This window comes from Cavia porcellus, unplaced genomic scaffold (genome assembly GCF_034190915.1).
Source record: "Cavia porcellus strain 051 isolate PalLab524CR breed Dunkin Hartley unplaced genomic scaffold, mCavPor4.1 scaffold_19, whole genome shotgun sequence".
In the NCBI taxonomy this organism is placed as follows: Eukaryota; Metazoa; Chordata; class Mammalia; order Rodentia; family Caviidae; genus Cavia; species Cavia porcellus.
In genome coordinates, this window is record NW_026947502.1 from 36,728,563 (window position 1) to 36,754,861 (window position 26,299).

The 26,299-nt window shown below is 39.8% G+C and overlaps 1 protein-coding gene across 1 annotated transcript in view; it reads right to left on the reverse strand.

Moving 5' to 3' along the window:
• Positions 1-4,153: 4,153 nt before the first annotated feature.
• The window catches only part of Trim36 (tripartite motif containing 36), a 38,580-nt gene continuing 16,434 nt past the window's right edge, over positions 4,154-26,299 (reverse strand). The window contains exons 5-10 of the mRNA XM_063230949.1: positions 20,960-21,055; positions 17,512-17,765; positions 17,167-17,291; positions 14,782-15,069; positions 11,784-12,081; positions 4,154-10,353 (exon numbers count right to left, since the gene is read on the reverse strand). Of these exons, the coding sequence (XP_063087019.1) occupies positions 10,002-10,353; positions 11,784-12,081; positions 14,782-15,069; positions 17,167-17,291; positions 17,512-17,765; positions 20,960-21,055 (1,413 nt within the window). The 3' untranslated portion in view covers positions 4,154-10,001. The remainder of the gene's footprint in view (positions 10,354-11,783; positions 12,082-14,781; positions 15,070-17,166; positions 17,292-17,511; positions 17,766-20,959; positions 21,056-26,299) is intronic.

Below are 26,299 nucleotides of genomic sequence, written 5' to 3' on the forward strand. Positions count from 1 at the left end.
TAAAATCCAATAAGATACAACATGCTAAGACCAATGGAGACAAAAGAGCAAAAGCTTGATACTTCAAAACAAGATGATACTAAATCAGCATTACCTATTATGACGTTGTTTTCTCCAAAATAGCTGTTCCTATCATCTAGTCTTCTTTGCCTCATTTCTGTTGAGCTCTTTTTCTGTCACTAGTTGTCAGTTTGTCTTCTTCATTTTGTTTTCTGCTCCATTCATTGTGGCCTCTCTGCCACTATTTCTGGATTCTTCGTATTTTTCTTTTTTAGGATATCCTGCAGTATTCTCTGTAGAGTTGAATTGGTGGTTGCATATTCCCCTAGTTCCTCTTTATCCTGGAAGCACCTCGTTTTTCCATCAATTTCCAGGGATAGTTGTGCAGGATATTTCAATCTTAGCTGGAGGTTATTATCTTTCAAAGCTTGAATTATTTCCCCCCATGCTCTTCGTGATTTGATGGTTTGTGCCGAGAAGTCTGCTGTAATTCTGATGGGTGTTCCTTTGTAAGTGATCTGTTTCTAGTCTCTGACGGCTTTTAATATTCTGTTCTTATATTGGATTTCTGGTATTTTGATTACTATATGCCTGGGTGTAGCTCTGTTTGGGTTGTAGGTGGCTGGGGTCCTATATGCTTCATACATCTGAGTATCTTTACCTTTTGCTAAATTAGGAAAATTCTCCTGGATTATTTCTGTGAGTAGCTTTTGTAGTTCATTTGTTTGTATCCCTACTTCTTTTATGTTCTTAAGTATAGATCCTCTTATCATCTTCTAGTCTTTGTATTACTGCTGTTTCTTTCTTTGTTATTTTTAAGTTTTTCATTTCATGCTCCCATATTACAAATCTGGCCTCCAGTTCAGATGGACTTAGTTTCTATCCTTAGTTTCTTTCAAGCTGTTATGCCAGTTTTTGACAGAGTTTTTAGTTTCCTGGTAATCTCTTTGAACCTGCTTCACGTATTTTATGCTTTCTCTATTTTCTCCATCAAACAATTCTCCCTTTTTTCTGTTCTTCCATTCCACCATCTGTTTTTTCTTGGGTAGTGCTTAGCATTTTTCTAACTATTCTGCTTATTTCTAGCTTCAGGTCATTAATAAACTTCATTCCTAAACTCGTCTATGAGGCTCTGGAGATAGCGCTTTATGTCTATTGGTGCAGTGTCTGCTATTGCCTGTTTCTCAGGGGCCTTTCTTGTTGCTCCCTCTTCCCATATTCTTTGTTCCTTATATATGCAAGCATATATAGGAGGCCCAGCTTCCTTCCCTGTCAGCCACAGTCTGATTGAATTGTGCTGGCTAGGTGTTCCCGCCCACCACAGCACACCAGGGAGTTACGGACCAGGCAGCCTATGTGGGGCCCGCCCCTCGAGTCACCTTCAGGCGCTGGGACCTGGGCTGTGCTAGCCTACTGGGTCTCAGCCAGCAGCGTCACGTAGGCTAGGCACTGCTCACCAGTCCCGCTTGAGAGGTGGATATGTGACTTAAGTCACTAGAACGCCCTGTTCCGGCAAGTCTGCCCGGTCCCAGAATGTCCTCTGTTGGAGCCTCCTAGATCGTGGAAGAGTCCCAGTTTCTCTGACTCACCGCAGGGTCGATGCACGACTCACTGCAGGTCGATGCACGGCTTCCCGCCTATCCTGCTCTCAACTCAGTTCACCGATTCCCGTTCTCAGAGCTTTTGCGCATCTCTCTCCCTGCCGAGCCGATTCAGACGCAGCCTCGGTGGCAGGAAACCCAAATCGTGGCTTCCAGTGGCGCGGGCTCCAGCTTCCACGCTGAGGCTTTATCTGTTCCTGTTATAGCGCCAGGATTGCATTCCCAGTTGGTTTCTCTCAGCCCAGTTCTTGGGTCAGCAGGGCATATCTCCTCTCTTGCTTAGGATTCCTCACTCCGCACCATTCCTGGATTCTAAGCTGTGTCTTTCAGAGAGCCTCCATAGTTGCTGCTATCTGTCCGCCATGTTCTCCCGGAAGCCGATGATAACTTTTTTAAAATCAATGTTTTGTCCATTTCTGTTGCTTCAAAATTAGACTATACATAAATGTAATGTTGTGACATAGAGAGGCCAACATACAATGGAAACATTTCTAGTGCCATAAATAACCTAAAGCATAAAATAATTTCACCATTCAAGCTGCATACAAATGAACTGTGGACACACTGAAACCATCTTTGAAGGGTGTTATGTCTAAGGATTCTAATAAGAGGTTTTTATGCCCATTGGTTAAAATAAAACTAAAGACAAAAACAAAAAGATCTTTGCAAGAGTATCAGAAATCATAAATGAGACTCCAATGAGACCACTCACATTAAATTAAAATTCTAATTTATAATTTAAAGGAAAAAGGTGAGGAATAAGCCAACAATGAATAAAGATTTAAGGCCACTGCCACAGGACACATTCTCACTAATGACTGGACAAGGCACTATTGACAGTAATTCTGCACCGTGGAAATGATAGGATTCTAACAAAAAGCAGTCATTTAAATTATGCTCCTTTTATTTTGTTAAACAAAATAGATACTATAAAAAACAAAACAAAAACAGGCACATCCTCTTGGGTGCGGCTTTGAATCTCATACCCAGAGCATTCTTTGTAACAGTGTAAGAACAGATCGGATAACCTGATTACCCAGCAATCAAATGCCTGCCATCATTAAAAACGAGCACTTCCATTAGGGCTGGAGGTATAGCTCAGGGCAGAGCACTTGCCAGCAGGAAGGGCTGGCCTCAGAGCCTTACCAGTGCCACCCTGCCTACCCAATCTCCACAACAGCTAATGGAAGGAAAAAAAAATGTTTTTCAGACACTGGGATTAGATGTGGATTCAAATCTCACCTGTCATTTATAAGCTTTGATATCTAGACAAGTTATTGCTCTGATTCAGTCTCCTCCTGTAAAACAGGTAAAATGGTACACTTTTCTTAGGAATACGACTTACATAAGCGGTTGGCATAGGTCCTCAAATATAGTGTTCAACACATAAGCAAAACAGAAAAAAGGGTGGAATACAGAATTTCAAAAAAAAAAAAAAAAAAAGTAAGAAATGACTAGTCAAAAAAACCCAGAAATCACTAGTTGATAAATTACATATTGTTATCTTAGAAGTAGTTAAGTCACAAAACCAATACTGGTAATCAAACTCAGGACCTTGTGCTTGCCAGGCAGGCACTTATGACACTGAGCTATATCCCTAGCCCGTAAATTGTGAGATGAGGAATCTTAAGAAAAATTTTAACCAGCTATGGATATATTTTTAGAATTAACTCATTTTAGTATCACAGAAGACCAAATGGTCAGAATCTAACAGTCTTTTTATTTTTGTTTTGTTTTGCTTTTTAAGAGTTGGGGTACCCTGTAATCCCAGCACTTAACTCAGGAGGCCCAAACTTTCTCCTATACCATATGATACCTTGGAAGCAGTGATTGTTTACTCAAAGCCCGCGAAGACTCAAAAGTTCTTGATGAGCTCATTTTGGTCGTACCAGTAAATACCAAGAGCCTTGTGTCAGGATCATTCCTGTTCCAGGTGAGCTCCTACTCCAGCTCCTGACCCATGCCTGCAGAGCTATGTTTGCTCTCCAAAACCCAGCTATCTGTATCACCCCTGGTTCAGGATCTTGTTAGAGGCAGAATCTCAAGTCCCACCCCAACCGACTGGGCCACACTCTGCATTTTAACTGTTCCCCAGGTGAAATGTATGTTAATGTCTGAAGAGCGTGGCTCTAGGCACACATTGCTTTTCACTGAAGGCCATCAGCAGGTCTGCTGTGAACTAATTACTCTGGACACTGGTACTAAACATGATACAGACTATGAAACTTTTTCTTCTCCATGTTTTGAGCACTTGTTCACTGTTGTAATAGCAAAAACCCACATTATCTCAATTTGTGATTTTTTTTCTGACAAACTGAATCACATCTCAAATCATTAATACAGTTCTGTGTTTTGGGTACTGAGAATTGAACTCACAACACTGCCCTAGACTAAGCAGGCACTGTGCCGCTGAGCTATATTCCCTGGTCCCCTAATTTGTTTTCAGGTTGCTAAGCAAATGATTTTAGAAAAACCCAATCCTGGTGTATGAGAACTAGCAACAAAGGTGCAAGGGATCCAGGGATAAAAGAAAGAGGCAAACAGATCCAGAATTCCACAAAATGCAATTTATTACAGTGCATGGACAAAAGCATGTCTCGGGAGGCAGGACCATCACTGCACCCCAAGACAGAAGGAAGGCATTTAATGCTAAGCTAGACAAGGTGGGTTACAGTCAGACAAAATGTACCTGGCCTTTCCCTGAAGTAATTCACACATTCAACATCAGTTAAGAAACAGTCCAAGTCAGTGGCAAGCACAGCATGGAGCCTATCATTTTTTGTGATTCTTGATTTGCTTTTATGAAAAAGTAAGACATTTTCATAACAAGGTAGAATAACAAGTTATTGCACTGTGTATCACTCTCATCTGCTTCACTGAGGTGATCTCGTAACTTTGTGCTACAGGGCTTGGGATATGCGCCAGGACCACCTGGCAAGCAAAAAGGTGATTACAGCAGAGAGATGCGTCCTGCCAAACTGGGTCTCTACATGAATAGCAACAGCCAAACGCACTACTTACACTTTTCCCAGTATGACTTTCTATGTACATGTATTCTCATTCGTAAAAGAAACCCTAAATAGCTATTTTCCAAAATGCTATTTAAAAGCAGGATGCGCTTGTGAAGCTCCCACACCGTGAGCATGACCTGACCCCACTGTCACCTACTTCATGTATGTTACCTAATTTATGTAAAAACTTGGTCCTAGAACTATTACAGATGAGTGAAGCACGCAGGTTAATAAGATGTCTAAGAAAACAGTTACGAAGAGACAAGCCTCGGCTATTAACCTAAACCAGTTAGGCTTCCTAATGTTATTCCTGTTTGTGCAATGTGTTCCATTGAATGTTCTGTTAGTCAAAGTCAAACATGCACTAAATACTGTGAAAATTCCTGTTACCCAAAATTATGTGTTTATGGGGTTCTCGCCTTATAAACCTATAAACATCTAAGTCAACTAAGATCAACTCTTCATGGATTACAGTGTACTAAGCTTTATAACCTGTTGCGGACTCCCCCACCACTCAGGGGCCTCAGGGTGTTGTGCAAACTGGCTTCTCAGTCTGATCCTCCTGCCTGGGCCTATCAAGCAGCCGGGGAGGCAGGTCCACTGTATTCAACTTCACGGGTGTTTATAGAATTCCCTTCGTCAACCGACAACTTTGAGGTCTGTTAGGCATGCTTCAAGAAGGCAATCAAACATTTGCTTATCAAAGGTAGTGGCAGAACTGGTAACTCAATAAAGTTGTAAGAAGTATAATTTCTAGACTAGAGGTACTCACGTTCAAGGGCAAAGGTAAGTCATAAGCCTGAAAACCAATCTGGGGACCAGAGCAATAAAGAAAATGCATTAAAATCCTGCTTTCATAGAGTTTACATTTTACGGGAGTCAAACAAGTGTGAAGTTTGGAGAAAGCTCAATGTAGCTCAATGATAGAGTACTTGCTTGGCATGCATGCAGCCCCTGAACATTTGATCCCCAGAACCAAAAAACAGAACAGTTAAGAGTCCCATAAAAACCAAAGCAGAGAGCCAAGCACGGGGATTACTCCTATAATCCCAGCACTCAGCAAGCAGGCTGAGGCAGAAGGATCACTGCAAGATTGAGACCAGCCTGGGCTACAAAGTGAGCCCAAGGCCAGGTTGAACTGCATAATGAAACCTTTACTCAGAAAGACAAAAACCAACCAAACAAATAAGCAGAGGATGGGAAGTACAGTGGGGGTGGAAAGGTGTACTCTAAAGAATAGATGGTTAGTTTTAAGATAAAATCTAAAAACAGACAAAAGTGGTTAAAAATCATAAATATGTTTACCTCTCCCCTCCTCCTGATTCACTATCACCATCATAAACAACTTGCAAGGAAGATAGGGGGTAGAGATTATTCTGAAGAAAACTGGGACTGTCTCTCACTCAGGGACACTAAGTACACAGGCGAGATCAGGAAAGCAGAATTTGTTTACAGAATAATGGAACCTCAGCTCAGTCCCCAGCACAGCTCTGAAGAAGCACTATCCACAGGGAAGATCAAGAGTCTCGTCGCTAGAGAAAGTGCACATCCTGAGGAAGGACGTACAGATACTGACCAGGGAGAGGACCCAACAAAGGCCACCTACCACATGACAATCAATGGTCACATTGAAGTTCAACAGTCAATAAGCTCTCACATACGAAACTGCCAATCACTCTTTAGTACTTCAATCTTTAATAACTATAGACAGAAGGGGGGAAAAGCCCAATTAGAGAATGGAAAATGTTACAGACACTTTGAAAGATAGTTTGGCAGTCTCTTAAAAAACTAACATATTCTTACCATATGATCCAACAACTGATCTTTCTGGTATTTACCCAAAAGAGCTGAGAACTTATGTCCATCCAAAAACTTACACATGGACGTTTGTAACAGTTTTATTTGTAACTGTGAAAACTTGGAAGCAAGATGTCCTTCCACAGGCAAATGGATAAATTGGTACATTATATAATGAAATATTAAGCACCAAAGAGAAACAAACTGCAAAGCTACAAAAGACATGGACAAAACTTACATGCATATCGGGAAAGAAGCCAAGAACTATACATACTGTATGATTCCAAATAAAGATTTTCTGCAAAAGGCAAAACTCTAAATGGTAAAAACATGTGTTTTCAAGGGATTAGAGAGAGTAGGGCAGAAGAACAGACAGCATGCAGAGAGGATTTTTAGAGCAATGAAACTATTCTGTACAATTCTACTGTGAACAAGTAATATTTGTTCAAAACCACAGAGTATAAACCACCACGAGTGAACCTTAGTGCAAGCTATGAACTTCACATGAGGTGCTAATGTAAACCCACCGGTTGACACACATACACCACACTCTGGGAAGGGGTGTGATAGTGGAAGCCCATGATTGTGTGCACCCAGAGACGATACAGTAAATTTCTCTACCTTCTTCTTAAATTTGTTCCAAAGCTAAAACTACTCTATAAATCTATTTTTTAAAAATAAAAAGGACACCAGGTATACAGACACATACCTGTAATCTCAGCTGTTTGGGAAGCTGAGGCAGGAGGATCAAAGTTCAAGGTCAGCCTCAGCAACTTAGTGAGATCCTAACTCAAAATAAAAAGATCTGCAGATTTAACTTAGTAGCCCTAAGTTCAAAATTCCTAGGATGGAAAAAACAAAAAACCTTGCATTGTCAGAATAGTATCACAGCTAAGCAGGCAAACTGCTTTAAATGAATGCAAATCTTCTCAATGAGAGCATAGTTTCTTGAAAGCATTCTTGCCTATTAAATTGGCTCTCAATTGTTTTCTATAGCATTAAGTTTGCTATTGCGCAGAGTCTAGATTATAAACTCTGGCAAAAGATTTAAACATATCTATATTATGCCAGATTCCAAAAGATGATAATTCTTACTATTTAAAAAACAAAAGCAACTATGAAGTAAGAATAATTATTTAGGAACACCCTTGAATCTATTTTATTAAAGAAAAAAATTAAGACCCATTGAGCACTAATAAAAACTTGTTGTGATCCATTGACAACCACAATTCCTGGAATTCCTAACAGAACAGCAGGCGTGTGAACTAGGAGACTACTCATTGGGTCAAAATCTAATCAATCCTTAGGATCAGAAAAAAAATAGAGCCAGGGATTCAGCTCAGTGGTGTAGCACCTGCCTGGCAAGTGTGCGGTCCTAAGTTTGATTCCTGGTACCCCCCAAAAAAGAAAAAAAAATAAAGTATTAGATCAACTAACCAAGTGAAAAGAGTTCCATGCTAAGTTTCTTAATGATCATTGGTACAAGAACTCAACTAATAAAAAACATCCAAAATAATCAAAAGCACCCAAAGCTTTTAGCTTTAAATTAATGTGTCAGCTAAATGTCTTTAATAAATATTGTTTCAATTTTCCACATAAACATATAAAAATTCCTGGAGGCTTAAATAATTACACTTGGCTTTCTTTTAATTTTTATTAAAAACAAAACAAATTCCACCAAATAATTTATAACTCTACAATGTTTGAAACAGCTCCTTTACTCCTGTTAAAGCTTTATATTTAAAAATGCCTACAAGGTATGTGCTTACCCAAAGCTCGAATATTAAACTTAACCACACCTGTTGACTTTTAGCAGCTTTATTGCACAATGATCAACATAACACTGCATAATTGCTTAGATTAACCTGTCATAAAGTGCTATTCATGGATGGAAAGCAATAATGATGACTAAACACACATTGTCCATGACATCCTCTACTTGGGTGCAGGTGGGGTGTAATGTAGTGTTGCTGATCTGAATAACAGATTTCTCTCAAAAAGTGAGAATAAAAACACCCCCAAGAGCTTGGGTTAAAATGTGTTAGTAGCATTCCATAACTGATCAATGCTATATTAACAGTCATAATTTCTGAATATTTTAACTTAAAAAATAAACAGTTTAAATAAAAATCACCTATCTAAAATAACATCTTTCAAAAATGAAGAGGTAATTGTTCCAATGAAAAGAAATGTCAATATTTAAAGATACAATGATTAGAATTTTAGTTACTATTCCTACACCATAAATTTTTTCTTTGTTTGCTTATACTAGATTCTTATTACCAAAAATAAGCTGTAAAAAATCCATACAACCAATTAGTTGCTCCACATTTTGAAATACATTTAATGCTACTAAAAATATATCATGAGCTTTTTAGGTCTGTAAACATAAACCAGGAAATACATGAACATTTGTGCCAAAAACGAAAAACACAAGACACAGAGGAACACAAAAGAATAAATACGACTTCAATATTCCATCTTCATTAATATTTCTGAAAAATAATTCTTTGATGTAAACACATTTTCGTAGAGTAGGAAAAATGAAGATTAATTTTAAAAACTAAAGTGAAAAGTTTCATAAGTTAGCCAAGAATTTCATGTTTTCTACAAAAACCCATGCTTATTACATATGCCGGTGAATAGGTCTAACAGCTAAGGGAAACACTTTAAAAATGTCCTCATCAGGCCAGCGATTTAGCTCAGGAGCTCAAGTGCTTGGCTTGGTAAGCATGAGGTCCTGAGTTCGATCCCTGGTACCAAAAAAAAAAAAAAATCCTTATCAACAGTTTGTGGTCTTTAAAACAAACAAACAAACAACACAAGCCAGGCATGGTGACACATGCCTGTAATCCCAGAGCTGAGGGGTGCAGAGGCAGAAGCACTGCAAATTCAAGTGCTGCCTGGGCAACTTAGCAAGACCTTGTCTTTAAATTAAAAAGAATAAAGATCTGGGAGTGTAACGCAGAGGCCCTAGGCTCAATCTCCAGTCCTACAAGCCAAACGAAACAAAGCCAGTAGTAGTCCGGCTGATATACTCTTAATAGTTTGTTGCACACTTAAAGTACATGATGTTCCACTCAAGCATACAGCATTTTTATGGCCTTTCAAAAAAACCTACTTATAGCTTTGTTTTCCTACTAAAACTTAAAATGTGAGACACACTTCTTAATGCTAACTTCTATTCACAGACATTTTAAAAATATCTTTAAGACATAAATGATACAAAAATGAGAAGTCAAACACAAAAGCATAATAAATACTTCTATATACCTCCTCCAACCCCCATACACACTGTATAAGCAGTATCAGCTGACATAAATAAATTAGATTCCCTGTGCCTACAGATAATACAATCCAGTTGCTAATTTAACCATTCGGTATTAATTAGGAAAAATGTCTTCACTGAAATCTTCCATGAAAGGCAGAACAACAACATGGAAGAGATAAGGCTATTAGGTTTTCTGTGTTTTAAGAAGAATCACACACTACAAACAAGTACCGTGACAGAAGGCTTGATGACATGGAATCAGTTACCAAGGCTAACACCGAAGCATTGTACCATTCACATTTTCCACACGGGATACTGAGACTACATATCTTCTTGGCATTCCAGGTATTTTGCAGTGATAGATTCTTCAAGCTGAACTGCTCCACTGCCCATTAATGCAAATGCTGGATACATCATGTGTGAACAGTCTACCTGGCGTTCATAGAGGCATTTCATGTGCTCTGTATCATAGAAACTCACTTTGCCTTTATCGCAGTCAAGGAAAATTCCTATACTTGTTGGCATGGGAAGAACTCTGTTTTCAGGTTCATTAGAAGTAGGTGACTTGGGTATAAACAATTTGTTCATGCCTATAGCAACCAAGGTAAAAGGCTGTGAAGAATCAAAGCAGGTATCTTCGCTTCCACTGTCATGCCCACTGTCTTGTTCATACCTGAAACACAGCACACAAGCACAGTACCTGCATCTTCATCATCATAAGTCATGTTCACAATATACTGTATATTGATTTAAGTGACAATTAAATTTTATGGTAAAATTGCCCATTAAAACACAGTTAAAAGATGAAGGTGGCTCATTCCCATTTAGAATTATACCACATGCACAGCCCCAAATTCCCTATCCTAAGACCTTATCCACTTTACCTAGAAATCAATACAAATGGAACTTAAACACTGAATTAACAACTTTGGCTTCCTGGAAATTAAGCAGGGAAGAAGGGAATGAATAAGCATTTATGGCACACAAATGTAAAAGAAAACTCAAATACTATGCTTTAATTCAAGCTTTCAGGTTAAGTAACATAAACAGGCACTGCAAAATAATACATGAGAAAAAAGTCTGCTTAATTATCCTTTTGAGAACTTATCTCCTGATTGAGGTTTCTACATTATGAAAAGATTGTGAACTTGTTTCTCCTTCTCTTATAAAATAAATTTTAATACATACAGTCCTTCTCTTTTTTCCTTATGCATAGCTTGTGTGTGTGTATATATATATATATATATATATATATATATATATATATGATATACTGTGTTAGCAATTTTAATCAGGTTTTGATTCTAGCATTCTTCACATAACAAACTTTTGTTTTCGTGTTAAGAAACTTTTAACCACTAATACCAATGTCTTATCAATGGGGCCTGCCACTATGTCTAACCACAACTCCATACTACTCGGTGTTATGTAAATTTCATGTATCTGTGCAAAAAGTGTTTCCTGTCAGATTGTTAATCTGGACTACTGCTTACACAAATGACCAAAATTTGTCTGAGGTTAGTTTATTTTAACCCACAGAAAAGAAGTTAAACTATAATTATTTAGTCTCAAGAAACTGAAATTATTTGCTGTGGGAAAATGTCTAAAAGAACACAATTTAAAAAAAAATTAAAAAGAACACAATTCTATGACAGACATAATGGGAAAGTTCAAAGAAACTGCATTTCATCACAAAAGAAAAACAATATCAATGATGAAGGATGACAAGAGGATATAAAAAGATGTGTTATGTGTACGCACCAACTCCCCACAATGAACACAATCGTTAGTACTACAAACATGTACCAATAAAAAGAATGAAAAGGTTTTTAATGATTTACTTTAGGTACTATGTAGAAGATTTGACGCTATTCCTACTAGGTTAGAACTTAACCAATAAATCTCATTACTCAATGTGTATATTAAAGGCAACTTGATTCCTTTCCTAAACTAGCCACGAAAGCACAACCCAAATACCTAAATCAAACGAATATGTACTTCAAATAAATAAGAAATCCAATTCTATTTTCAGTTTATCCCTGCTAAACAAGAATATTTACTTCTAAAATAATTCCTAAGTTCCAGATGAAGACAAGGCCTTACCTTGGGCTGACTGCATCCCGGGGAGAATGGAGCCATTCTTGTAGTTTATCACTGGAAGCAACTCCCACTTTTACCAGGTACGAATAGGGCTCCACTCGGAAGGCCCAGAAGTGTTTCCCTTTTGTAATCCCAACGTCTCCGATGATGTAGTCTAAGCTTGTGTAGTAACCCACTTGGATTCGTTCTGCAGCCAGCAGAGTGTTTAATCCAGCTCTACTCTCCACTCGGTCTCTCTTCAAGTTTAGCAAGAGGTGTTCGTTATTATAACCACATTTCTCGTCAAAGAGGAAACTGAAAACTAAAAAAAGAGCTAAAAATTAATCTGAAGTTAGCCTCAAAATTATTTATTCACATTTCCAACTTGATATATTTTCAAACAGATGTTACTAAAAAGAAAAGGGAAGAGGAAGGTATCTTGCCCCTCCAGACAACTATGTCAAACCGAACTTTCTACTTACTAATAACTTCCATTATGTTTTCTATACCAGAAAACCTTCAGAAAGTCAGAAGCAGCAAATAACTTTAAGTATATATGAAAGTCTGTAAATACATCTCTTTGAAATAGAGAAATAGATATTTCATAGAGTACATCTGTCCTTTTACCAAATACCTACTCATTTTTAAAAATACTCCAAGTTTTGTAAGGTCAGAGAACATTAGCTATTTTTAATGAGGTCTTTTGTTTATCGAATCAACCTGTTAGACATGATCTTTTGTTTCAGAACTACATTGCCCCAAAAGGCTCATGTGTTCAGCAGTGTGGGGTTTCTGGAAGGGGCTTGGAACATGGGGTGCGATACCCCTCAGGGGGTGAAAACAGTGAGGAGCTCACAGCCGTGTGTGCTGTGAGGACAGGGGTCTGGTCAGGAGGTGATCTTTCTCCTAGTTCCTCCCTTTGCTATTAGCTTCCTCGCTGCCATGGACCAAGAACCTTTTCCTCCACTGTGCTCCTCTGCAGCCTGATTCTGCAGTTCGGACCACAGACCAGGGACTGAAACTGTGAGCCAAAATCTGCCTCTGCTGGTGGTGGGTGTCGGGCATTCTATCCCAGTGCTGGGAAAATAATTAATGCACAGGGGAGGCCTGGTGGCATTGGGAGGTGGGAGGCAAGCATGGGCTTTGGAGTCAGAGGGAGGTTTGCAGCCCTGTTCAAACCTTTCAGTAGCATTTGACCCAAACTTTAATCTCTTCATCTACAGAGCTGCGGTAACCACACTCTTGTATTTTGCGTCAACTCAAATTCTTTAAATGTAACACCAGTTGCTAGGGAATGCAGAAACAATGCAAAAGGCCATCAACAGACAAGTGAACAGAGGGAAAGTAAGGTATACATACACAGTGGAAACATTACCTCCAACCTTAAGAAGGAAGAAGTTAAATGAGGCCTTAAGAAGGAAGGATATTCTGATCAAGCTACACCAAGAATGAAACGACATAAACCATGTAAGGAAGGACAAATATCACACAAGGCCACTGACATGAGGTAGGTGGGAACAGGAAAATTCACAGACAAAAAGTAGGGTCAATTACCAGTCTCTGGAATGAGAAAGAATGGGAAGTTACTGTTTAATAGGTGCAGATTTTCAGTTTAAATTGATCAAAATTTTCTGGATTTGCAAGTGATAACAGTCACACAGTGCTGTATATGCATTTAAGGCCATTGAACAGCATATTAAAGTGACTAAAATGGTGAATTTCATCTGTAGTGCACCTCAATTAAAAAAATGGCTGCCAACAAGCTAACGCTGCTCTCCTTCAGTAGGCAAAGTATGCTTTCTGGAAATGCCTGGAGTTCAGACCTGACTCTTCCTGCTTCCTTTCAACCTCCAAAATCTCCCAGTTTGCCCTATAACTTGGGGGGCAGGTACTGGGGATTGAACTCGAAACCTTGCACTGGTCAGGCAGGTGCTTATGCAGCTGAGCCAAAACCCCATAAGTGTAAAGGTCCCCCTGGTCATACGGCTCTTCTCAGAGAAAAGGAAGATAACTTGTTACATTTCCTTTCCTCTCCCTCACCCCAAGAATGTCACTGAAAATAGCGACCATGTCGAGGGTTCTTCTGCTTTCACTTTCGGTTAAAGAGATCAGAAAAGAAACAGGAAACAGTATAAACCGTAAGATACTTACTTTATACTTGCAGGCTCTTCCTAAAGCTATTAGATTTTATTAAAATTCAAGAAAAATAATTTCAGACCACTACATACACATTTTAATTTCTTCTTTGGAGCCATAGTGCACCTGAAAAACGTAGTGGGTAGCACACTATTCTACTCTGAACAAAAGAGGGAAGGACCTGCTACACAAAATACTGATACACAAGCCACTAAACATGGGCAAGGGACAACAAGCTCTAAAACCAACCTAAGAAATTTCCAATACTGACTGACAGGCAAAATGTCGTCCTGCTCACAAGACCGAGCTCAGCACTTTAGTTCTAAATGTTCCTTGTCCATGGAGAATTGTGAACATGCCTACCCTGTGCGTCATTTTCATTCTATAAAAACTTCCACTCTGTAATTAGTATCAGTGGGGTTTATGTTGGAAGCGGGAGGGAAGGCGCCCGGGCCTATGGAACTCTCAATGGGGGAACGAAGCTAACACCCTTCCCCATGTGTCGAGAATCACACCAAGTGAGCCAGAAAGCCTAGGCACCCAGAATTAAACTAAATCAAAATGGAACTTCAGGATGCTACACCAATACACACAATCTTCCCAGATACAGCTTAGAGATTTCTATAAACTGACCAAAAATTGAATTATACCATTTTAAACATTAAGGCAGTGTTCATGCTATTTTTAATCCCAATTCTGTTCACTCAAGCATCTTCCTCTGGTGCTCTTCTCTGATTAAAACCTATCAAAATCTAATCCTGCTCTCAGCCTACAGGGTAACATTCAACTATTCAGGTCATCTCTAAGTCCCAGCTCGGTACAGAAACTACTTTCCTGTACTGGTCTTCACAAAGCAACAGCCGTTTTTCCACCTTCGGTCCAGTACCTGGAGCAGGCGGAGTATGAAGAATCAGCTCTCTGCTGCAGGGACTACAGATGGAGCCTTTGTACGCTCTCACGCGGAAAGCGTAGAGACTGTTGTCTTCCAGGTCTGAGACGACTTTGCTTGTGCCACACACTTGGAGCTCACTCCACGACAGGTCCTCATCTCTGTCGATCTTCCGGTACTCTAGAACGTAGCTGTCGGCCTTGTCCTTGTCTGGATGGTGCCAACTTATCAAGGCACTGTTGTAAACCTTGCTCTGCTCCTCATTGATTTCGGGCACATCTATGCCTGAAAGCATTAGAAAAAACAATGTTAAAATACTGCTGTTTTGAAACTTGTATTCTTCCTTAGTGAAATGATGTACTGACAATGATTTCCATACTGTCCACGTAAACTTATAATACTGCACAAGAAAAAGAATTTGAAAACAAAAATAAAAATAAAAAAGAAACTAGAAACAAAGAAAAAAATGTAAAATATGGTACACTGTATTTATAACTGAAATGAGAAAAAATTGAAAAAGACATAAAACTTCAGATTTATATAGCTTTACATATTACCATCATTAATTCTGAAACACCATGAACCATATTTTTTATCTGTGCTTTCCCATGTACTGAATACCAATTTTGCACTTTAAACTTTTTTTTCTTTTGTTACCAGGGATCAAACTCACGACCTTGCACTTGCCAAGCAGACACACCACTGAGCTAAATTTCTGGCCTTGGCTTAGAACTTTTTCATGTTCACTGCCCCACATACAAAATATTATTGTAATATTTTTAAAAAGTTTGGTGACTGTTCCAAAATCTCAATGAATATTACATAATTTCATTTCATCTTTTGTAGAGCTGCAAAGTGGTTTAATTTTAGTATAAATGTGATACATACTGTTTGAAAACCAGAAACTAAAGAAAACACAAAAAATTTTAATTGAAAGACAATCATTAAAATAATGTTACATGGGGCTGGGGATTTAGCTCAGCAGCGTAAGCGCCTGCCCTGCAAGCAGGCAGTCGTGAGTTCAATCCCCGGTACCGATAAAAGGGAAAAAGACAAAAAAAAAAAAAAAAAGTTACATAACTCCTCCTACTATTATCCCCTGAAAATTTCCACTGTGTGAGTACAACATTTATTTATTATGGGAAACAGGTTTCTAATATTTCAATAAAAACAGAATGATTAGGGAGGCTGAGCAGGAGGATTACTGAGTTCCAGGCCAGTCTGAACTGCATAGTGAAACCTTGTCTCAAAAAGACAAAAAAAAAAAAAAGGATACAACTTGAGATCATGCTCAGGGGTGAAATGGCTCATAGTCACATAGGTGTGTGCGCGCTGCCTCCCTAGTATAAAGTAAAGGAGTTAGTGGGATCCAAAATGCACAATATATCTTGTCAAAGTGAGAGGGGAGGAAGTGTCTAAAGAGGGAAGGCAGTGACCACTGTTAATCTATTATCGTGACTTGAAATCCATATTGTTTTTGTTATTTTGTCTAGTTTGGTTTTATTCTGTTTGTTTGTCTAATCTAACTATATTTGATGGCATGGACAGCTATTTCAAAGATAACAAAATATATTTTGGTAGCCATTACTCATTTTCTATTAGCTTGATTTGAAACCCTGTATTGCTTCATTTTCTTTTGACTGATTTTATTCTATTTGTTTTGTTTGACTGTATCATGTCTGATGATACAGGCAACTGCTTGGAAGATAAGATGCATTATGGTACCCATTGTGGTTTTACTATTATCTTGTTTTGCAATCCTGTACTGTTTCCATTGTTTTGTTTTTATTGGTTTTATTCTGTACTCTTTTGTTTGATTTTATTATGCCTGATGGTATGTGAAGTTTTTTGAAGATAACAAGAAGCATTATGGTAGCCATTATTGATTTCCTTGTATTTTTGTTTTAAAGTCATGTACCTCGGGGATTTGGCTCAGCGGTGTAAGTGCCTGCCCGACAAACATGAGGTCATGAGTTCAATCATGTACCATGATCACTGTTTTGTTTTGACTGACTATTCTGTTTTATTTTGTTTGGTTTTATTCCTTCAAAAAAAAAGATAAATATCACAACTAAATCTTGGCACAATACATAAATCTTTCTTATCCTAAATTCCTAAAACTGGAAATGGTAAGCACAAGGTTGTGAGTCTGATCCCTGATAAAAAAATAAATAAAAATAAAAATACACAAACTAACACAATATAGTTTTGTGTATAAAAACATCATCATAAAAACATAAATGCTGTATAATCTTAGGATATGATGATTTTGAGGAACTGGGATACTTCTTTCTAATGTCAAAATAAACAGAATTGTGTGCCTTTTCTAGATAGTATAAATTCAGGCTAACACAATGGGGCTTTGTCTTTACTAAGACTTACCACTGGAGAAAAAGGACAATTCTCCAAGAACTTCTGTTTGTTTACACGTATTAACAACATAGTCTTCAAAAGAAGTCTGAGCTGCTGGTCTGAAGCTCTTCAAAGATTCTGTAGCTTTCTGTATTCTGCAGATAGACACACATTAGATAAATATGTTTCTTTAAAAAGTCAAATCAGACTAAACATCTGCAAGGTGATGAAAAAGAAAACTGACGCTCCGCTCAGCACAACGCACGACGGGGGAGCACAGAGTGCAACCTAACAGGACCGCACGCCACTCTGGCGCTGAAGGGGGTGCACGGCGGTACAGGACACCGCACCAAGGAGTCTGGGGGCAGTGAGCACCTGAGATGCAGCTGCTTTGCTGTCTGCACGAAGCAGGACTGGTCCGTCTCCTTCAGCACTTCCTGCGCGTATCCCACGAGCCCGTTGTTCTCCAGAAGGCCCTGATACTCTTCCATTTGGGTCTGAAATCGCTCCAATCTTAGCTTCTTAGAGACGTCAATTGCTTTCAGAACAGATGATTTCCTCTCTTCCAGGATTTCAAAAAGCTTTTCAAAATGTGTGACTGCTTCTTCTTTGGCCCTCTCTCCATTGCACTATAAAAAAAAAAAAAACAAGTACAGGTGTTACCAAATGTTACTTCACAAAGTTCTACATAATTATATTTCACTTAGGTTATAATTAGTAAAATTTAATGAAATAAATCTAGGTATTATAAAGAAAAAAATCTGTCACACTCTGAAATTTTCAAAAAAACAGTCTGGCATCAAATATACTCGGTAGAGAACAGACAACTTTTAGTAAGACCTGACGGGCAATCCTGTCACATGTCTGTATTCACAGCACTTGGGAGGCTAAGGCAGAAGGATTGTGTCCAAGTTTGAGTTCAGTCTGGGCTACACAGTGAGTCCAGACCAACCAGCACTATAAACAAGATCCTGTCTCAAAAAAAAAAAACTTATTTTGTACTTTTATAATATTATGTTTTATAATATTACGTTCATTACGTTTCTTATTTCCAAAGATCAGCAATAGACAATTCATTTGATTATATAATAACAATTTTCAGTTACATATAGAAGAATCTGAAGCAGAAAAACTGATTTACCAGGGCTGGGGATTTAGCTCAGTGGCATAAGCACCTGCTTTGCAAGCAGGCGGTCATGAGTTCAATCCCCAGTACTGATAAAAATGAAAAAGACAAAAAAAAAAAAAAAAAAAAACCTGATTTACCCAGAGTAAAACCTACTTTTAGAGTTTTGTACGGTATTCATTTTAATTTCAAGAACCTTTCATATATAATACTTTTTTAAAACAAACTAACAGCTACAAAACTAAATTACATTCCTCATTGAAATACAAAAGTGTGTCTTATTACAAAAGTGTAAGTGTCTTATTCAAATTAATTTAATTAGAGTTTGAACCCTGACTCTGTTTTATGAGCTCATTTGAATTAATCTCTCTACACATGCCATTTTCTTTTGGACAAGCCATGGACAAGGCTAGGGATGTAGCCTAGCACAGAGTGCTGAGTGGTTTCAATGCCCAGCATCCTCCCCAGAAAACTGGGAGAAGTTGTTTAAGGTTTTTATAACGATTGAAGATTTACACAAAATTCTACAATGTTACATACCATAAATAAGCGAAGTACATGCATAGTTTATTGACTGTTATAAAACGATTCTCTGTAGTATTTACTAAATGTTTGAATCACTATAAAAGCAGAGTTCAATATGATTTTGAAAAGCGAGACCAGCAGCACTGATAAGCACGCCTCACGAGGCCAACAGAAAAACCCTGTAAGAACATTCTTAAACGCTGACAATATATGGCAGCAATGCACTGTGCATTTGCCAGTGGCTTCTGGCCAACATGCATGATGAAAAATTTTCCAGATTCCCTGCTATTTCCTAGTTGCAACAGAAACTTTTAGAAAGGAAAAGGGTAGAAAAAGACTTTGAGAGTACTTCGACAGAATTTCAATGACACATCACAGTAGGCTCAGAAACACCATGTACACATATGAGAAGAGCTTCTCTGCTAAATGTAATTGCAGGAGCAAAGACAGTGTCAGCCTCTTCACTGAGCAGAAGTGAAGAACAGAGACCAATACATCCCCAGTGCAGGACAGTCTCACTTGTCAGGAAGGTTTAGCAACCTACAAATGCAACTCGGCAAAGGCAGGAGGAAAACTCAGACCTTAGTCCCTCAGACCTCACACTCGTTCAGGAAGAACGCACTACTCTATGAACATTAATGCTCGAGTTCCTCAATTTTTAACCTACTGGATGACAAACCCCAAAAACAAACGTGGGGCTCCCCGATTTCAGAAGTAAAGGCAGTGCGACTACAGGAGTCTGGTAATGATAAATCTCAAATGACCACAGATACAGTCCCCAGAGCTACCCACTACCCAGCTAACAGTTTGCTTTGTGTTGGGAGATTACCAGAGAGATATCATTTAATCAGGCAAAAATGTGAAAAAATTCCCCTTAAATTACATGGAAAAACACTAATACTTTGAATAGTAAACACAATCACAGTCAGGAAAATGGTATTTTTTAAAAAGGAAAGCTGGCAATACGGCACTAATTCACACTATTTCACACAATTTCACACAATTTCCCAATCAGTTTGGGAAAAAAAAAATTCCAAGAAGAGTTTCTTTTTTTTCTTTTTTTGGTATCGGAGATCCAACCCACAACCTTGCGTTTGCCATGCAGGCACTTATGCCACTGATTTTTATATTTTATTATAAAAGTCATTATACATCATAACCAGTGAAAAATATTTGGAATTTTAAAGAGACCCAGCACAATTCTCTTCTACCATGTTTTTAAGAGGCTTATTCATTTTTATTTCATTGAAATAAAATAAATAAAAATGTACATGGAAGTATAAAGATCAATAAATCTGTGTAAAACACACACATGCACCAGCATGCAGATTAAACATGGGTGCCCCAGAAGCTATTCCTAACCTTCACAGGTGCTAATTCCCCCTCCTCAACGGTGACCATCTTCAATTCTCACGTAAACTAGTTTTACCTTCTGCTGGACTCTTCTTAGGACTGGGGATCCAGTCCAGAGCTGCCCTGTCACTAAGCTGAGCTCCAGCCCCTTTCATCTTTTGTGCTGAGAAAAGGTCTTGCTAAGTCCCCCCAGCTGGCCTCAAACTTGCAGTCCTCCTGCTGCCTCAGCGCCCAAGCAGCTGAGATCAGTGGAATATGCCACCAGGCCCAGGTTTTTGGGTGCTTTTTAATAAATATCATCATGTAATATATATTCTTTTGTATCTGGAGTTTCCTTTTACCATGGCATGATTCATCTATGTTGCTGTGTGCAGTTGTGGATCACTCACTCTTGTTTTTATTTTCACCCCACCATTCATGGACACTGTATTTAGACAGTTTCCACTTTGCAGCCATTACACAGTCTACAGCCACAACACTGTAATACACGTTTTTTTTAAAAAAATTATTTTTTTTTTTGTCTTTTTGAGACAAGGTCTCACTATGCAGTTCAGGTTGGCCTTGAGCTCACTTTGTAGCCCAGGATGGGCTCAAATTCTAAGGGAGCGTTGGGATTACAGGCATGCGCTACCACACCTGGCTGCCCCACGACTTTTCACAGCCGTTTCCCTGGTCCCAGAGAAGCAGGGATGATGTTCTAAAACAACTTTGCATTCTCAGCTCAGAAAACTCTTTTGGGGGTTTTATGAATAAATAAATGACTGTCAAAATCAAGTGTCAAATTCAAGTGGAAACTATGTAAACCAGGTAGTTACTTACCTCTGTTTCTTTTATTAACAAGTTTAATTCAGAAATTTGACTCTTCACCTGGCTCTCTTTACCAATAAGGTAATCAATATCCTTTGAAAGCTTTTCCTGTTGAAACATAATTCAGAGCACAAAGTTTAAGAAAGGTTTTGTGTAATTATTTTTTAATTATCCAGTACTCACCCTCCATAATGACAGGCAGGAAAATCAGCTCTGGTGATTAACCCCCTTAACCCTGAGTAAACAGTTACTGGCTTTAAGCACAAAGGCCCAAGGATAGATAAAAAATTAAAAGCAGGCTGGAAGAAAAGAATAAGGCAGTGATGTTTAGATTATTCCAAATTTCTACACATGTACATGAATAGATTTTTACTGCTCCATTACCACTCTCAGAACTCTCTTTCCCAAGACGAAGTAAATGGAAAGGCCACAGGCCAGTCTCATCATTTCTCAGACTTTATAATTTATGCTCATATCATCCGCTATAGGAAAAGCAATAAAAAGCAGTCCAACATCATCTTCCTCACCTCTCCCACTCTAGAGGCTCATTAAACAGTACTGGGAACCACAAATGATAAACTGAGTCTAGGCTGGAACAAGGAAATGCCCCATTCCTCCTGCTCAGAGCTGAAGCCCTAGGGCTCCTGAGGCTGTGGGCTCACAGGGCAGGCAGGACAAGACCTGCTGCAGACGACAAGGATCTTTAAAGCAATGCAGTAGTGGCAGTAAAAGTTTCGGCTCTGGCTCTTGTCTCACCCTTGCAAGAATGCTTTGTTCTTTCCGGAGCCCACCTTCGGTCATGACTGTTCCGTTCCTGGAATCACTCCTACCCCTCCCACGCGCTGGCTAATAAAAACAGTGACAAGTTGGGGGCCTTTGACTTTGCCTGTCCCGGGCACTGACCTCCCAGCCCCCGTCACACATTATTAAATCTGTCTCTGTCTATTTCATCCTTTCGCCATATTCCTCATACAAGCCAGCTGGCGGTCTTGGCCATTCCCCTGATAAAATAACTATATACATTAATGAAAATCAAATAGGCAATTTCCAGAATTTACTGAATACCTTATTTATAAGGTAGTCATTCTGAAATCTGCACAATTTCATACAGAAATGCTATCATGGGTTTTGGTGAAGTCCCCAGTCTGGCCCAGAAAACATACTGTGTGACACACCCATATATTACTAAAAACAAAAGCCCTGAAAACACAGTGGGGTAGAGTTAAAACAAATGCATGTGACTGCAGTCTGAAGAAGAGTAGGCAAGCCCAGGGACCTCTCAGAGCTGTGGCCTCACAGGAGCGGAGCTCTGCAGTGGGGACTGCGGTGGGGAGGGTGGGGCAGACTCAGCTTTAGGAACTGAAAACCCGAGTCTCCCCATACTGTGTTCCTCTTTCCACTCAGACCACGTACGAGGAGGAGAGAATGTGCACAGACGTGAAAGTGGCAGGCTCTGCAAGACCCATCTGTGTTCCCAAGAACGCCAGAAATCAGAGTGAGCTTCCTGAGGGCTCGCTGAGAAGACACAGGGAGGACCTGCTGGGCAGAGCACCGAGACTGAGCGGTGCTGAAGGCGGATGAGCTAAAGAAGTGCGAGATGTGAGAGAAAGAAGACGCACGCAGTGCGGCACCTCTTCACCAAGGAGGAAGCCAAACCCTGACTACAAACATCCCACACTAAACAGCTGAACTAGACACCTCACCACACCACCCACAGGCTGCAGGCCCAGTGACAGCTCCAAACTGTGCTGTCCTGTGGGGAGGCTGCGGCTGGAAGTACTAGGTGCGGCTCGCAGTAGTCTGTTTGAACTACAGTAGCAAAAAGCTAAATTTGGCTATTTAATTTGAAGTAAGGCTTACTTTTGTTTTGGGTTTTTTTTTTGCCTTTTTGAGACAGGGTCTCACTCTGCAGTCCAGGCTGGCCTTGAGCTCACTTTGTAGCCCAGGCTGGTCTCAAACTCGTAATGATCCTCCTGCCTCAGCCTCCCGAGTGCTGGGATTACAGGCGTGAGCCACCACGCCCTGCTCTAGTAAGGTTTAGTTTTAAGTTCAAATTAGAAGTAGAAAATACCTAAAATAGGTTGAATGACTCAAAGAGATAAGACCCAGAGAACTGATTCAGAAATATGGTCCTAAAACACTCCCGGTAAGTTTTTATTTACTTCTGGTAAAGTTTTAATGCTTAGATAGACTCCAGCCACCTACACTTTATCTGAGACAGCTCCAGCCTTTCAACTGCCCTCAGACCTCAGCAATATTTTAAAAGATTTGATCTATTTTACCTAAGAATCATAATGTCCAAGCGTGCATAGGTTTCCAAAAAACAGACACGTATCAGACACCACCACCAAGCAATGGCAATAAAAGAAAAACGTAAAAAGACAAGCTCCCTTACCCTTAGGAACCTCACCCAATGGGGAAAGCAGTTTTAAATAAATCATAGAATGGGTCTGAGGCCACTTTCTCAAGACTCTGACACTACTCAGAAGACTTTCTCTGGAACAGTGGGTTTCAAACAGCAGTGTGATTCTGAGCTCCTGAGTGCTGATGGAGAACTCAGAGGCACAGGCCCCCTGAGGGACATGACCAGCCTCTGCAGCTGTCCCAAGTGCCTAGGTGAGGCCAATGCCCACCGAAGTTTAAAAACCACTGTGTCCTTATGTCAATCATGTCCCCAATCAAAGAGAGAGGAAGGCAGTCATCAATAATCACAACTAAGTATCTTTTAGGTAAGCAGCCTATGAGAACACTACCAGTGGTCCTTGTCCTGAGAATATACAATTTTAAAGGTGATGTCAGCTCTGCTCTACCTCTGAAAACGTTCAGAATAAAATATTTGGAAGAAAGGATATACAATGAAACATTTTTGATTACACACCCTAAAATACAAGTACTTTATTAGTTACTTCCTTATTGAGACGTTTACAGGAATATTCATATTTTCTGTTTAAGGTCCTAGCTGTTAGTAACTTGTCTAAAATCAAAGCCATCATTCTAGCATAGATACCAGCACAAGAAGAAGCATCTTAAGACCTCCTTAGAAATTTATGGGAATTATCAATGAAAAACAAAGCTAGCAAAATGTCCTTAGGAAACATTGCTTAGCAAATATTAACTGCTACAGACATTAACTATAACAAAATTAAGATGAGGCAAAACCCAACTCTCCTTTAATGAGAACTGTGGTGCCTGAGAGCTGAGAAAATTCACAGCCACCAAAGATGGAAAGGCATCATCCAGAGATGCGGTCAAACAGGAGCAGATATTGAAACCTAACCACAGTGCCTTTTTCCAGGTAAAACAGAATTTCAAAGCCTTAGTGGTCCTCCACTAAAACCCAAACGGCAGAGAGTTGCAGACTTCCAGGTGGCAGCAGTCCTCAAGGATGGCACAGACGAATGGGGTGGGAGCTCCCTGCTCATCCCCACTGCTAACACCTCTCTTAGTTACTTCTCTTGTTGCTGAGACAAAGTGCCTGACGCCCAAAGTTAAAAAAGGAAAGGTTTACTTGGCTCACAGTTTGTGTCACTGTCTGGCTGCAAAGCAGGGTGGCATCATAGAGGAGAGACAGTCCACGGTAGAAGGCAGCAAAAGCAAGCCTCTTTCTGTCCTTTATATTGCATCCACGTTACTCACCCTTAAAGCAGACAGCACTCACACCCCTAATCTTAGCACTGCACCATGAATCCCAGCATCACACACTCTAGACCCAGCCACTTCTGAAAAAGTCCCATCTGTGACTGCATGAGACTTTGGGGAACATCTAAATACAAGCCATTCTGCCCATGTCCCTTCCTCTAGAGATGCATGCTTTTCTCTCTATGTGAAAGGCATTTAGTCCATCTCCAGGACCTGCCAAAATCCTAACAGTTTGACAAGTTCGAGTCCAAAGTCTCCTCTGAGATTTAACGCAAACTTCTAGCTGTGAGCTCCTATACAAATGAACAGAAAGTTAAACACTTCCAACATACAACAGCACACGATAAAAATTACCATTCCAAAAGGTACAATTGGGGGATAGGAGGAAAAAGAACCAAAGCAAGCCCAAAATCCAACAAGACAAACGTTAAGTCCTGTAGTTCCATGTGCAGCATCTGAGGCAAGATGTGAGCTCCAAAGGGCTTGAGTGGCTGTACTCCTACGGCAGTGTTGGTGTTACACTCCCATGCCTTCTCCCTCCGCCAGCTCTGTGGCTCTGCTCCATCACTGCAATTGTCCTCAGATGATCCACAGTAATGGCTTCTCCAAACTGCTGGGGTTTCCACTGCACCTCGGCTTTGCACTCACAGCTGCACACACTGCCCTCTCAGGGAACACTGCCCGGCTTCTTGGGCCTTCTTCTGAAATCTGGGTAGAAGCCATCCTGACCCCCCAGCTTTTGTATTCTTAGCACCTCATACATGATGCTAAGGTCTGCACCAGCTGGAGAAGTAGCCAGGCTTTCTTCTCCTTTGGCTGTAGAGGCTGAGTGCCTATGAACCAAATCCCGAGTAACAACTTCTCTAGGCTGCCAACATTCTGGACATAGCGCTCTAGAGTTATCTTCTCAAAGCAAAGTCTTTCATCTTTTGCAACTCTGAGGCTGTAGAGGCTGGAGTCCTGTTGGTTTTTGTGATGTCTTCAGGCCATCTTTTCTCCTGCCCTCTTCTGAAACACTTGGCCTTTTCTTGCTAGTCTTCTCAGCAATTAACTTTTCCTCTATTCCATCTTTGCAGTCTGTCACTTTACTGGAGCTTCTTTTCTGGCCAGACTCACAATGTTTTGAATCAATTTGCTGGGCTCTTTATTTTCAACATAAATCAAACTAAAAGTCCACAACAGTAGCTATGCCATCACCTCAATGTTAGACTGCCTTGAAATTTGTTCTGCAAGATTAATTAATCCATGGCCCTTACTATCAGTCTCAGGCAAGAAAGTCTCTGGACAAGAGCAAAATGCTGACAAACTTTCTGCTAAAGCATAACACACATCATCTGGAGTCCAGCAGCCAATATAGTGCTACTTCTAAATGGAAACCTCCCAAGTCTGGTCTTTACCAGCAGCATTTCTAACAACATTATGGTCTTCTGAGCTCTGATTAGAATCTCCCATCAAATACAGCCCCAGGCATTCCAGGGCCAGCATCTTCCAACCTTTCCAAATTCTTCCCATAAGCCAGTTTCAAAGACTCCTAAATCACATGGTCAGGGGGTCATAGCAATGACCCCCGTTCTCTGGTATCAAATTCTGTTTTAATTTCTTTTCTATTTCTCTGTTCATTCTCAGCAATCAAGATCTCTGGTCTACCTTTCTAGTCCATAGCTTCTGGAAAGGCATCATGTAGAGATGTAGCCAGGCTGAAAGAGAGACAGT